The following is a 12,242-nucleotide window of genomic DNA, read 5'->3' as shown; positions in this document are numbered from 1 at the left end:
CTGTATACAACACTGTGCTATTCCTACAAACTTAATGTTTTGCCCAATCAATATTTTCTGTTTTACTGTAACATTACATGAGTTTTGGAAAAAAGGAGACATATTTTTGAAAATGTGTGTAAGCAGTTGGAAAAAACTGTAAAGGAGCAGACCTGGAGACACAGTGGGTGTACTGGAATTTGTTGAAAATGCTGTTAGGCAGCCTTTGAGCACATGCTTGAATACATTTTTTGAGTATATTGCAACTTAAATTTCTTTAGGTGGCATTAGTTTGTTGTGTGTGATTCTGAAGGATTGGTGTAGATATTCTATAGTATATACTAATACAATACTCAAATGTCCATATGTACATTGAAAGAGTTGTTGTAATCATGTATCCTATTCATCCTGGCTGTTACAGTTTTTTTCAATTGCTTAAGCACAATTTTAAAAACTCTTTCAAAACACTACACACAATTAGCACAACCACACACCCAGTTAGCAGAACACCTCAGACCCTTTGCAAAATGAAACACTCTTGCAAAAACTATACACTAATTTATAAAAAAACATATTTTGTTACCATATGAAATTTGACTTAATTATGTTTGAACCAGTTACACACTGCTGTTGGTAACCTAAAACACTTTTAGCAATTCTACTTCTCAGTGATTAGAGTACTCAAAATGAACTAAACAGAGAAAATGTGAAAATATAAAATGAACAAATAAAGTGAACTTACCTGCTGCATTTTATATGGTGCTTAAACCTAATTGGTGTGTCTACAATTAAGCAATCATGTGTTTGCGTATCTGGTGGCTGTGTTTAACCAATTGGTTCATGGGTGTGTTCATTTGAAAGGCTTGGAAATGACATCATGATAAATTTCTGTGCCAAATGCATACAAGTGTGTTTAGGGTTTTGCAAATCACTGTGTGATGTTTTGCAAAAAGTGTGAAGCTGACAATGTTCTTACAGTTGTGCTAATCTAGGCCAGTGTTTTGCTCCTTGAGTGTAAGGTTTTGCTAGTTGTGGGAAAGTTTAAAAAAAAAACTGTAAGTTATCCCTTCAGTGTAAGAGATGGGAAAATCCACAGTTCTCGCTTTGTGCAAAAGTACATTCCAAATCAAGTGCCTAGCCACCTGATTTGGCTAACTAAGACTGCATAGTAGAGTCACGCCAGGAAGGGATCTCTTCACGGCCAGGATGGACTGAAGGAATGATTACAACATTCAATAACTCTTTACAATGTACATATAGGCATTTTAGTATTGTATTAAGATATACTTAAAATGTTGAATTAATATATGTTATATTTTTTGGGGTTATTGGTTATTAAGTAAATGCTTCTGAAAGGGGTTTGGAAATAAATACGTACCTGTGTTTTTTTGTGTGTTTGTACATTAGACATGCCAGAGCAGGTTAATGAGGTGACATGTCTCTCAGACTCCACCTCTGATGAACACTCCCTCAGTTCCTACACGTCTGAGTCCTTTGATGATAATGGTAAGACTCTTAATGCTATACAACCCAACACACTATATCAATCCACATACTGTAAGGCCTCTAAAAGTTATTCAAAAGAAAGAAAAAGTCAGTCTTCAAGTAGACATTGATTCACATTTTTGAAGCACATTCAAACAAAGTCCAACCACAGCTGTAGATACAACTCACTGAATCTGACAATGAAAAGCAAGCTGAAAATAGACCGGTGGAAATGTTTCATGCAAGGTACCTTATTGCAACCAAATCCATATGTGCAAATGCATTTACAGTTAATGCACAGGTCTCCATTGAGTCTTCAATTCTATAGTGTCTTTTTCCAAGTTAAATCAATAGCATTGATCTTTCCTTGGTTTAAAGTTAGGAAACCGAACACCCTCTGATCATGTGTGTGCATGGGTGTGGGTGTGTGTTTTTCAGATAAGGAACCCATGTGATTGCTCTGTTTCCTGTCTTTTACTACTACAGTTGCTGCTACTACCTCATGTCACTCCCACCCTCTTATAGGACTAGGGATGCACCAAATCCAGATTTTTTGGGGTTCGGCCAAATACCGAATCCACTGGTTAAGATTCTGCCGAATCCGAATCCGAAACCGAATACCGAATACCGAATCCTACTCCCATCCTCAGTCCATTAACGCAGTAAACACATTAATGAAGTAAACAACGTCCACAGCCTCTAAAATAGTTAAATCTAACAACTTAATGTTTAATTCACACGCTCTTTTCACATCGTAGGAAAGCACATCGCTATCGCTATGATTTTGTTTGGCAAATTTTCGCTAACCAGTGTATGATGAAGGCATGTTGGGTGGGTGAAATTAGAAAGCTAACGTTAGCTAACAAGATAAGATAAACAACAACAATGACGCCGCTGTTGATTACGGGAAGGAATTTACGTAGGTGGACCGTTGCAGCAGTCTGTGAGAAAGTAAAAATGGACCTCGCGAGCAGAAAAGGCGCCGCCCGGCAGCACCCCCAGCCAAAAGAAGGCAACCCAAGCCGAGCCGCACGCCCCAACACCGTAATGCCGACCTGTCCCGTGGACCCCAACAACACACAACATTGCCGCTGCCAAAACACCTGCGTATGAAACATCCGAAAGAATGCGAGCTGCGCATGAAGGAATCTACAGACAGCAGCCAAAATGCAGCAACTTCAGGTACGGGATAGAAGGACAGTCACAACTAAAAACTTGTGTTAACCAGACAGTGCCTCTCCCAGGCTGCTGCAACGGTCCACCTACGTAAATTCCTTCCCGTAATCAACAGCGGCGTCATTACGTCGACCAGCATAGCGCACTTAGTGCAAGCCTAGGGTTCGGTTTGGTGGAAACAAATTCTAAGATTCGGCAGAAACCGAACCCCATCAAAAAGCCCAATATTTGTCCGAATCCGAACCAGAATCCTGGATTTGGTGCATCCCTATATAGGACACACACACACACACCACATGCATACAAACGTGTTGGCAAGACAAACAAGTCTCCTCTGTTCCCAATACATGCACACACCTGCTCATGCACATCCTCCATTTCAGCTCAGTCACACCCAGCACATGAAACCTTACCCTATTCACAAGTGCACTGACATTGTTTCTGTTCTTCTTGTTGTTCTTCTTCTCTCTTTCTGTATTCTGCCTAGCCTCCATAGTGACAGTCATACGTCTAGTCAATGATGCTGTTGATAATATTGAAAGTGAAGGTATGAAAGTATATCTTCTGTTAACTCCTCTATCTCGTTTGTGTCTATCTTCTGATGCCAAAGTGTTTGTTCAGTGGTGTAGCTCTAAGATATAATGTACTGAATTCAGCCAAGCCTCTGTTGTTGTCCTTTCTATTCAGAATAAAACATGCTGCTTAGATTTCCAATATCTGTCTCAGTTTCTGACACTGGATCTCTGTGTGTTTCAATTTTCCCCCTTTGGTTTCTGTGTTGTTTGTCTCAGTCTTTCTCTGACTTTAGATTTCTCTCTTCCTTTGTAGTGTCAAACTTGGACAAACAACAGCAGCGGAACAGCCCTGGTGAGTGAGATGCAAAGCAAATGAAAAAAAACCTTAATAATCTTCTGTCCCTTTGGCTTTATTTCCCAAGCTGTGATCCCAAACCCCAACCTTTTGTTATTTATTTATTTACTCTGAATACTTTTTTTTTTTTTTTTTTTTTTTTTTTTTTTTTTTTTTTTTTTTTTTTTTTTTTAATCAGAGCCAATACAGTCCCATTTCTGTTTATGCAAAATTTCTGCTACCCAGACTTTATAAGGTTCCCTGTTTCCTTTTGGTTAAATAACCAAATATTAATGGATCCTTTTCAAGAATGTCTGTTTATGTTTTGGTTTTTATGTTAGACAATGGATATTGTCAGATATTAAATATTAATATCAGCATTGACTTCAATAAATCCAGGATCAGTTAGGGTCTTTACACTTCCCAATTTCAAACATGATTGTGAATGGTTTAACAGGTAGCAAAACATCAGTCTTTTCCCATCTTCCATACAACATTTATAAATATCATATAAATATTAGGACCTTGCTAGCTTAATAGTTTAGAATCAGGACCTTTATTCAGATTAAGACGTGTGTGGAAGATTTTTACTGAAGTAAATTGGCTACACCTCTTGTTTCAATGTGTCAGATATACATAATTAACATTTCAATTTATGCTGCTCGTGTCAGCTACAGATTGTAACTACCGGTTGTGATTGATTAACAATATTGGTAATTACATTATGGCTTCCACCGAAAACTGGATTGTTTCTACTTTTTTAACCAACAAAAGCCGATAAAGATCACAATTGAATTGTTTATTTATGTCTTGTGGGTTTGATAATGGATTTGAGATTATTTAGCTTGGGTAAATGGATTTTATACTGGATTCAGTTCTTTGCGCTCATGTCAAGAAAAGTGACCATACAAGGCAAACTGCAGAAACAACTTCATAAAAAATACCACTATATTAAGAGAAAATAAAATCTGATTTATAATAAGGTGAACAGAATTCATGTCTGTTATTGTCCATTTGACATATCATTAATCCCACTTGCATGAGATAACATGTGTTTGTGTGTGCAATTAGCAATTACAGGGACCACAGATGTAAATTAGCTGTATAGATAACTCTGGTACAGGGCTTGAACTGTGCATAGTCCCTGACAAATAAACTAATAAACTAAACAGTGTGCATGTTTATGTATGTGCATATTACTTGTTATGCATTTTGTCGGCATGTGTATCTGTCTGTTTAAATGTATCTACGATATGCTAAATGGATCTCTGCCAGCCTTCGTCTTTCATTATCCAGTTGTGTTTTCTTCCGTGTCATAATTCACCGTGTCTTTCTGCATTCAGTTTCATCATCAAAGGCTTCTTGTCCCAATAGATATTTCTTTAGTTTTTTCGCTTCACTGACAGCAAATCGCCACCTGCAGAGCAAAAATGAGATTTGTGTAGAGTTCATCAAAGAGTACATTGTGGATTGTAAGAAAAAAAAGTTGTTTTCCCCCTTTAACCTTTCTTATGAACATATTTCAAACAGAGATAGGGAATCCAGGGAATAAAGCCTCATGCTCCTAACACAGTATGTTAACTAAAATCCTTTTCTTAACTCTCTTATGTAAGTTGTCTCTCTACTTCCATTAAAAACTATTACTACTATTTCTCACTGCAATTATTATTCCAAACTATTTACCAGAAATAGGGATTTTCTAGCAGCATGACATGCAGAACTCCCAAATATCTCTGTCCACGCCTGTCATGCATTATATACCAGGAGCTGGCACCACTTACTCTCCATCCCACACAGAGGATGACTCCCGTGGCTCCTCTGTTATTTTGTTTCACTATTTTTTCACTCACAGCTCATTAATCAGGATTTATGCAACCTATTTCTCGAAAGTAGTAGATTAGTGGGAAGTTCTGTGTCAGTTCATTTAACAATATGAACCCTGTAGAAAAAAAAAAAAAAAAAAAAGAATGTTGTTGACTGGTTTAATTTGCACATTAATAAATTCTCAATAAGAAGTGGAGCAATTACACAACATATACAAATACGCAGTCCCACAGAACAGGCAGTAAGCTCCATAGTGACACAACAAGAAACAGAGCTGTTCATGAGCCTCCCGCTGCATCAGAGACACAAACAAACACATACTTCCTCTCAAACATGCAGCGCACACTCACACATGCACACACACACTCTCACGCACATAACAAGCAACACATTTCTATGAAAATAAAAAGAGATCAAGGGAGTAGATGAGAGCAAAGGAAAAGCTAAAAAGGAGGAACACAACAAGCCAGAGTGTATGCCTAAGCTATTAATTAATGTTAGGAGCGTTGGCATTTGTTTTTCTTTTAGTTAAAGGAGTTTGTTTATTAGGAGGCAGTCAATTCCAGATTTTGGCACCTTGTGTTTTCTTTTTACACCTAGAATTAGCTATTTGGCTTTATAAGGGCAGAGATGGAATTTCCAGTGATTTGAGTAATTGCGGCCAATCCCTCCAGTAACTGAAAGCATATTCACTGGTGTTACCTCACTTACCTCCTGTAGATAAGATTGTAATGATACTGTTTTTTAGAAGTTAAGTGATTTATTGATGTGGTACCTTTTGCCGGCTGATCCTATTAGATAGATAATCTGATCCTTGCTTACTTGCTTAAGGCTGTTTGTAACGTACCACACACATTCAAAAGAGAACTACATATTTCCAGTGATTTGGCAGCGCTACTTTGTCCAGGGAATAAAGCCTAAGGCTCCTAACACAGTATGTTAACTAAAATCCTTTTCTTAACTCTCTTAAGTAAGTCATCTCTCTACTTGTTGTTCCATTAAAAACATACTATTTCTTACTGCAATTATTATTCCAAACTATTTACAAAAAAATCTTTCTGTATTCATCCTTTTCTTTTTCAGCATACCGCTTGGAGTCTTCCAGTCAGACTTCGAGCTGGTTGTCACCATCACGTCTGCGTCCACCACAGGTGGGATCCCATTCTGACCTCAGTGACACCCAGCAAAACATCAGACGAGGAGGCAGCACACGGTCTCTCCAGCTGGACTCCAAAGCGATGGGCTACGGCGGTGCCAGAAGCCGAGAGCGGGGACCGGAGATCGGGAGGAGGACCTTCCAGTGGGAGAGGAATCAATCGGGTGAGTGGGAGAGGAAACGTATCCTGGACAGAGGAGAAAAGAGAATGCGTGAAGGGGAAGGTAAGGACACAGGCAACAGGAGCAGAGACATGGGGGTGAGCCAGGACCACAGAGACCAGCAGCAGTTGCATGGCCATGGCAGCAGTGAAGACAGCTCCTCGCCTGTTTATGAGGAATACCGAGAGTTCCGCCATGACCCAGAGCAAAATGAAGACACAGAGAGCCTTTATGACACTCTTCCCCCAACCCGACTAGCCTACGAAGGATACCCGGAAAGCCCCGCAGGCATCAACCTGCACCCGGCTCAACTTTTACCCCCCCTCAGGGCATGGGACTTACAGACAGGGGAGTGGAGGGGATCACAGGAGGATCGCAGAGGGCTTGGCTCTAGCAGTCTGGCAGGTTCTGGGGATGAACTAGAGAGACTACTGAACCTGGTGTCCCTTAGAGCCAGGAGAGCTACACGAACAAACAGAGCCTCTACCCAATCTGAACCCTCAACAGACTGGAATGAACTTAAATGAGCACACAAGACAATCAATTTAATATTCCTTTATAAATTAAAGAGAGGCAGTGACCTTCTCTGATAACACTTGACATTAATATGATTACAATGTTGGGCCAACACCTAAAAATAATTAAAGGAGAATATTACCATATATACTTTTATTATCCCATATTATCGTCCTGCTGTAAGCAAACACTTATCCACCACTAATCCCCTGGCTCATTTATAAGCTGGAGGAATAAGAGGAAATATATGTGTTCTCTAGACACCTTCACCTGTGCTGCATGAGAGTTAGCTGAGATTGGCTGTGAATCAATGCTGTTAGATTTATTATTTATAAAACCACTGGAGCACACCATTTATCAACATCAAAATATGAAAGGAAGTAGTCTGTCTGTTTTTAGATGATACCACTGTATGTACATATGATATTGTTTATTTTATCCTTTGTTCTGTTGAATGGTACACGTACAGATACACACACACAATCATTTTGTTAGCTCATCCATGTAATGCTTAATGCATTTCTTAATTTTATTGGCAAGTGCTCGGGGTGGTTTTGAAGATAACTATTCGCTCACATCCCAGATATAGCCTCAGGGGCATATATTGCTATGATTAAATACAGCACTTTAGGTAATGCTACAGTTTTACTCATGCAGCTCAACAATAGTTTTGACCTATCAGTTTAACTCACAATACCTGCTATGCAGTTATGAAAGACAGTGTGTGGAAATATACAGATTAATTTATGCACACAGATTCTGATGTACATTATGTACCTTTTACTGTATATATTACCAAAGCTGAACTTTAAGCAGCAGATAGAAAATAATCCCACTTAACACCCAGTATTAACATGTTATACGAATTTTCAGGATTTATGTGCTGAAAGGGTTAGAGAATTATGTGGAAATGCATCCGTAAAGTACCCAAGACATCTACACATGGTAAACACTCCTCCCCTTCTGCTATTTCGGCCATCTATTTTGCAAGGGCCGCGTTGCTGCATCTGGAGCTTAGCGTCACCAAGACAACTGTAATTAGTTTAAAGTTTAAATGCAAACCAGCCAGAGTATTTTTCCCCCCTATCCCAGAATGATGAGCGGTGTAGCCAGACCATGCTCCACCGCTGGAGTATGTTCTGGCTATGCTAGACTAATGTATTCACAACTACAGTTCAGGACAGTTGTGGAGTGTAAATCAGCCAGACTAAATGTCACAGACACAGCTGCACTAACCTGCCTTCACCTCACACTTAAGATATATATTCTGATAAAAATGGCTCCTTGTGTTTGATTTGAAAAGGAGAATTTTTTTTGTTGACAAAACGCTCTTTGTGATGGAGAGGAAAAACATTACATCTTGCGCAAGGATGTAAACAGCAAACAATATGCATAGCAAACTGTTTTGGACTCTTGAAGGACAGAGTAGATATTACCAGGTGTAAATGCAAATCATCCACATCAGACAGAATGTGCTCTTAATGATGATGTAACATTGTGAAGAAATACTGCACTTAAAAATTCAAGGGCACACTGTCAAATGGAATCCTAAGAATTCTAACAGAAAATACTATTAAAATGTATGTTAAGTTTTGAACTGCTTTTGTGCAAGTAAAAAATGTCTGCTTGCCAATAAGAGTAAATGGATTGATTTGTTATTGCAAGAATGTTATTTTTCAGAATAACTGTAGAGAATGTTAATACTGAAAGCAACTATACAGATTGACTCTTTGGAAGTACTGTAACAACCAACACCAATAGTAACAAATACCAATTGACAGGTTTTAACATGGTCATAATCAGGCCTAGTGTCATCTAATGTATTCATGTCTGACATTATGGTGTCTACCCATCCATTCATCCTCATTATCCATTCCTGTTCATGATTACTCTGTAAGTGGGTTGCTGAAGCGTATCTCCGCTTGCATTGGGCAACATCCGGGACAGGTCAGACAAACACAAGATAAAACATTCACACTTGTGGGCACTTTACAGTATCTAGTTCATCTGGCCTTCATATCTGTGGACTGCGGAAGGAAACCTGAGCACTGTAAGGAAACCCACAGGAATACTGTGAGAATGTACAAAAGCAACACAGAACAAGCCACTTCCAAAGTCTGAAAATTTGAACCTTAAAATCTCAATGCTGCAAGTGCTAACAAGTGAAAAGCCTTTTTAATACTTTATTACCGTCCATTGAGTCATCTCGCAAAGTACCTTTCAAGTGTGCTGGATTTTCAGTAATGTCGGGGGCCGATGTGCTGAAGCACAATGTTCATGTACCAGTGTGGATGTTCAAGGACTTAAACAATATTCTCCAATCAAGCAGATTCAAACTTAATTGGAAAGAAAACGACATCTGTCTCAGGGGTGAATATGTACCTGGCGTGCTGGAGCAGGTGAGCTATATCTCAGACTACATGAGATGAATAATCCCCATAACATTTGTAATCCTATCAAGTCAGTCTTGTCACGTCTCTTATATGTTTTTTTTCTTTCCTTCTCAACTACAATCTGGTAGATTCATTTAGCGGAGCTTAAAGTCATCGATGTGCTGTGAAGACATGAAGGCATAAACATGTCTTCTGGAATGTTAAATTCATAAACTGTATGATAAGTCAAACAATACATTTTATTTTTAAATCATTTGAAATTATATGACATGGGTGTTATGATCACGGCTAAGATTGTTTTGGTTGTACATGTCAACAGTTGAGCCGATTTCAGCGTAATCTTCTCATTATGTGCTTTTGTTTACCTCGGGAAGTGTTTTTTTGTTGTTGACTTGAATAGATGCATGTGGCTTATTGTCTGGCACTCGTTCCTGTGAGTTTCATTTCTATACTGACCCAGTGCTATGATCAAATGATGTAGACTATGCATCCATAAAAGCACCTGTCTGTAATCAGACAACACCTTTGCTGTCTCTCAACACAATCATTATATTTGATTAATAGAATATGCACCTCTGCACATCATCCAAATTAAAGCAACTTTAATTTCTGAATTTTACAAGTAATGCTACCTGTGAGTAAGGTGACATTTCTTAATTGCTTTATCTACATCCTCAAAAGTCATAAATACTTGATAGGTGACAAAGGTTTAAGGGAGGGTATTGTCAGCGTACACTCCGCACTCACTGTGTGTAACTAACAAGGAAACACACAGAGGAACCGTTGTGGTTTTATGGTCATTTTCCTTCTATGCCCCTGTGGAGTTGAGAAACAAACTTTGTCTTTGTTTTCATCCAACCCTCCTTATATAAACCCCACCAGGCTGACTGTCTGGCCAAATACATTCCTATGGCAACCAGACATTCCCCTGATCATGTTTGTGGTTCATTTTCCCTGTCACACACACAACACATCTTGGCCAATTAAAGGTATAGTAAGCAATGTTAATCCATTAAAAAAAGGTTTAAATTCAGCGAATATCTCCTCACGGTCACCTAGCTCCGGTGTTCCTACACCCAGGCCCTGCTCATAACATTCAGGCCCTGTAAAAGTAAAACAAACAGAAAGGTGCGCTAGAGCCACAAAACACTATTCAAAACACTGTTTGCTATTGTTTGTGATGGCTGCTCCTAACTTGTTGGCTTTACAACAGTAGCAGTTTGCTGCTATTGTGTGCTAACATTGATTCTGCCATATTTCGTTTTGTCAGCAGAGATACTAGCAGAAGTGTTTCACTGGTCGCTATGGCAATGAATGAATCTAGGGGGCGGAGATTCTGAAGGGGGGGTATTTTTTTCGCTGTTGAGTTCAAATATCAACAATCTTTGCGTAGCATCACTTACTGCACCTTTAAGGGGCGAAGATGTACTGTACGTGTGTGCATGTGTTTGTCAGATGCATAACGTTTGTCTCGGCACGCTGCTCAACATGCCTGCTCCCAAAATACTGTGTTTCTTTGAGCAGTGGGGTGAAAGCAGAGTTGTTTGACACAATAATAACCAATCTCCCACTCAAAAACATATTATACATAGGTATTGTGTATGCATGCACTGTCAGGATTCATTGGTAACATGCATGCCTGAATATCTTAGCTTTTGGAGAGAAAAATTTACCTTAAAATGATTTATACACATTTAACGACCATTACTTCCTTTTAAATGACTATTTGCAAAGTGTACATTTTAAGAAAGCAAGAAGCTGCTGCAATCATTTTTATCAGAGTAAGTGGTACATCTTTTGAACAGTGGATACCTTTTTTGAGTTAAACACTTCATATATCTTTCAGTGCATGCCAGTTTGTGTCAGTGCAATAGATGGAAATAGCTCATAGTCAAATGTTTGCTGGCTTGTTCCAGTTCTATTCTCTCTCCCTGCAGGAACCATAAACCACAAAAGACTCAAACAGGTACAAGGCAAAACCTGAGGTAGATGAATCCTCAGCCCAGTAAAAATAAATCCTAATGTTTTGTGTAAAATGAACATAAAACTTGATGAAATGTGTAACTGCAGGAGACATTCTAAATCTCATATTACAGACTTTACATCCTAAAAATAATCAGCTTTTTTTGCTCCCCAATGTGATCACAACGCCTGCATCTGTATTTCCTGTTACCCCTGCCTGTCACAACAAGGCAAAACAGAAAATGAGATTTTATCAGGTAGCATAATATGCTAAAGATGTCTCAAGTGATAACAGCAGGAAGCCTAAAATGTACAGGTGGCATGTCAGCTTTCACTGAATCCACCCATTCATTCATTATTATTTTTTGTGGTGATCCTGCCTTCCTTTTGGGTCTTCTAGTCTACTGGAGGGAGAAAAAGAAGAGTCATTACCCACAAGACATATATCCTTTCGGACAAAACCTTACATAAGATTGCCTCTGCTTCCAGCCGTACGTGTAGTAGACACAGGATCAACAACAAAAATGCAAACAGCACACCACAGGTAGAAATAGTCCTGCTGTCCGGTCAGAAGGATTGGAAAAACCACAAGCAATTTATTCATACAGTTCCACAGCTAATTAAACTATTCAGAGGGATTATGCAATATGTCCCAATAATTTACATACTCTCTCTGGCACACTCTTTTGATGACCATCCCGCTTGTTTAACGTATTCCAAGCATGCTGGTTGTCCTAGTGA

General features: G+C 38.9%; 1 protein-coding gene across 1 annotated transcript in view; it reads left to right on the top strand.

Moving 5' to 3' along the window:
- Window positions 1–8,699, top strand: part of fat3b (FAT atypical cadherin 3b) — a 68,166-nt gene extending 59,467 nt beyond the window's left edge. Inside the window, exons 49-52 of the mRNA XM_028594710.1 lie at window positions 1,387–1,485; window positions 3,128–3,187; window positions 3,469–3,507; window positions 6,397–8,699. Coding sequence (XP_028450511.1) covers window positions 1,387–1,485; window positions 3,128–3,187; window positions 3,469–3,507; window positions 6,397–7,157 — 959 coding nt within the window. The 3' untranslated portion in view covers window positions 7,158–8,699. The remainder of the gene's footprint in view (window positions 1–1,386; window positions 1,486–3,127; window positions 3,188–3,468; window positions 3,508–6,396) is intronic.
- The last annotated feature ends 3,543 nt before the right edge of the window (window positions 8,700–12,242 follow it).

Source organism: Perca flavescens, chromosome 13 (genome assembly GCF_004354835.1).
Source record: "Perca flavescens isolate YP-PL-M2 chromosome 13, PFLA_1.0, whole genome shotgun sequence".
In the NCBI taxonomy this organism is placed as follows: domain Eukaryota; kingdom Metazoa; phylum Chordata; class Actinopteri; order Perciformes; family Percidae; genus Perca; species Perca flavescens.
Note: the sequence above shows the minus strand (reverse complement) of the source record. Positions and strands in the feature narration are given on the sequence as shown.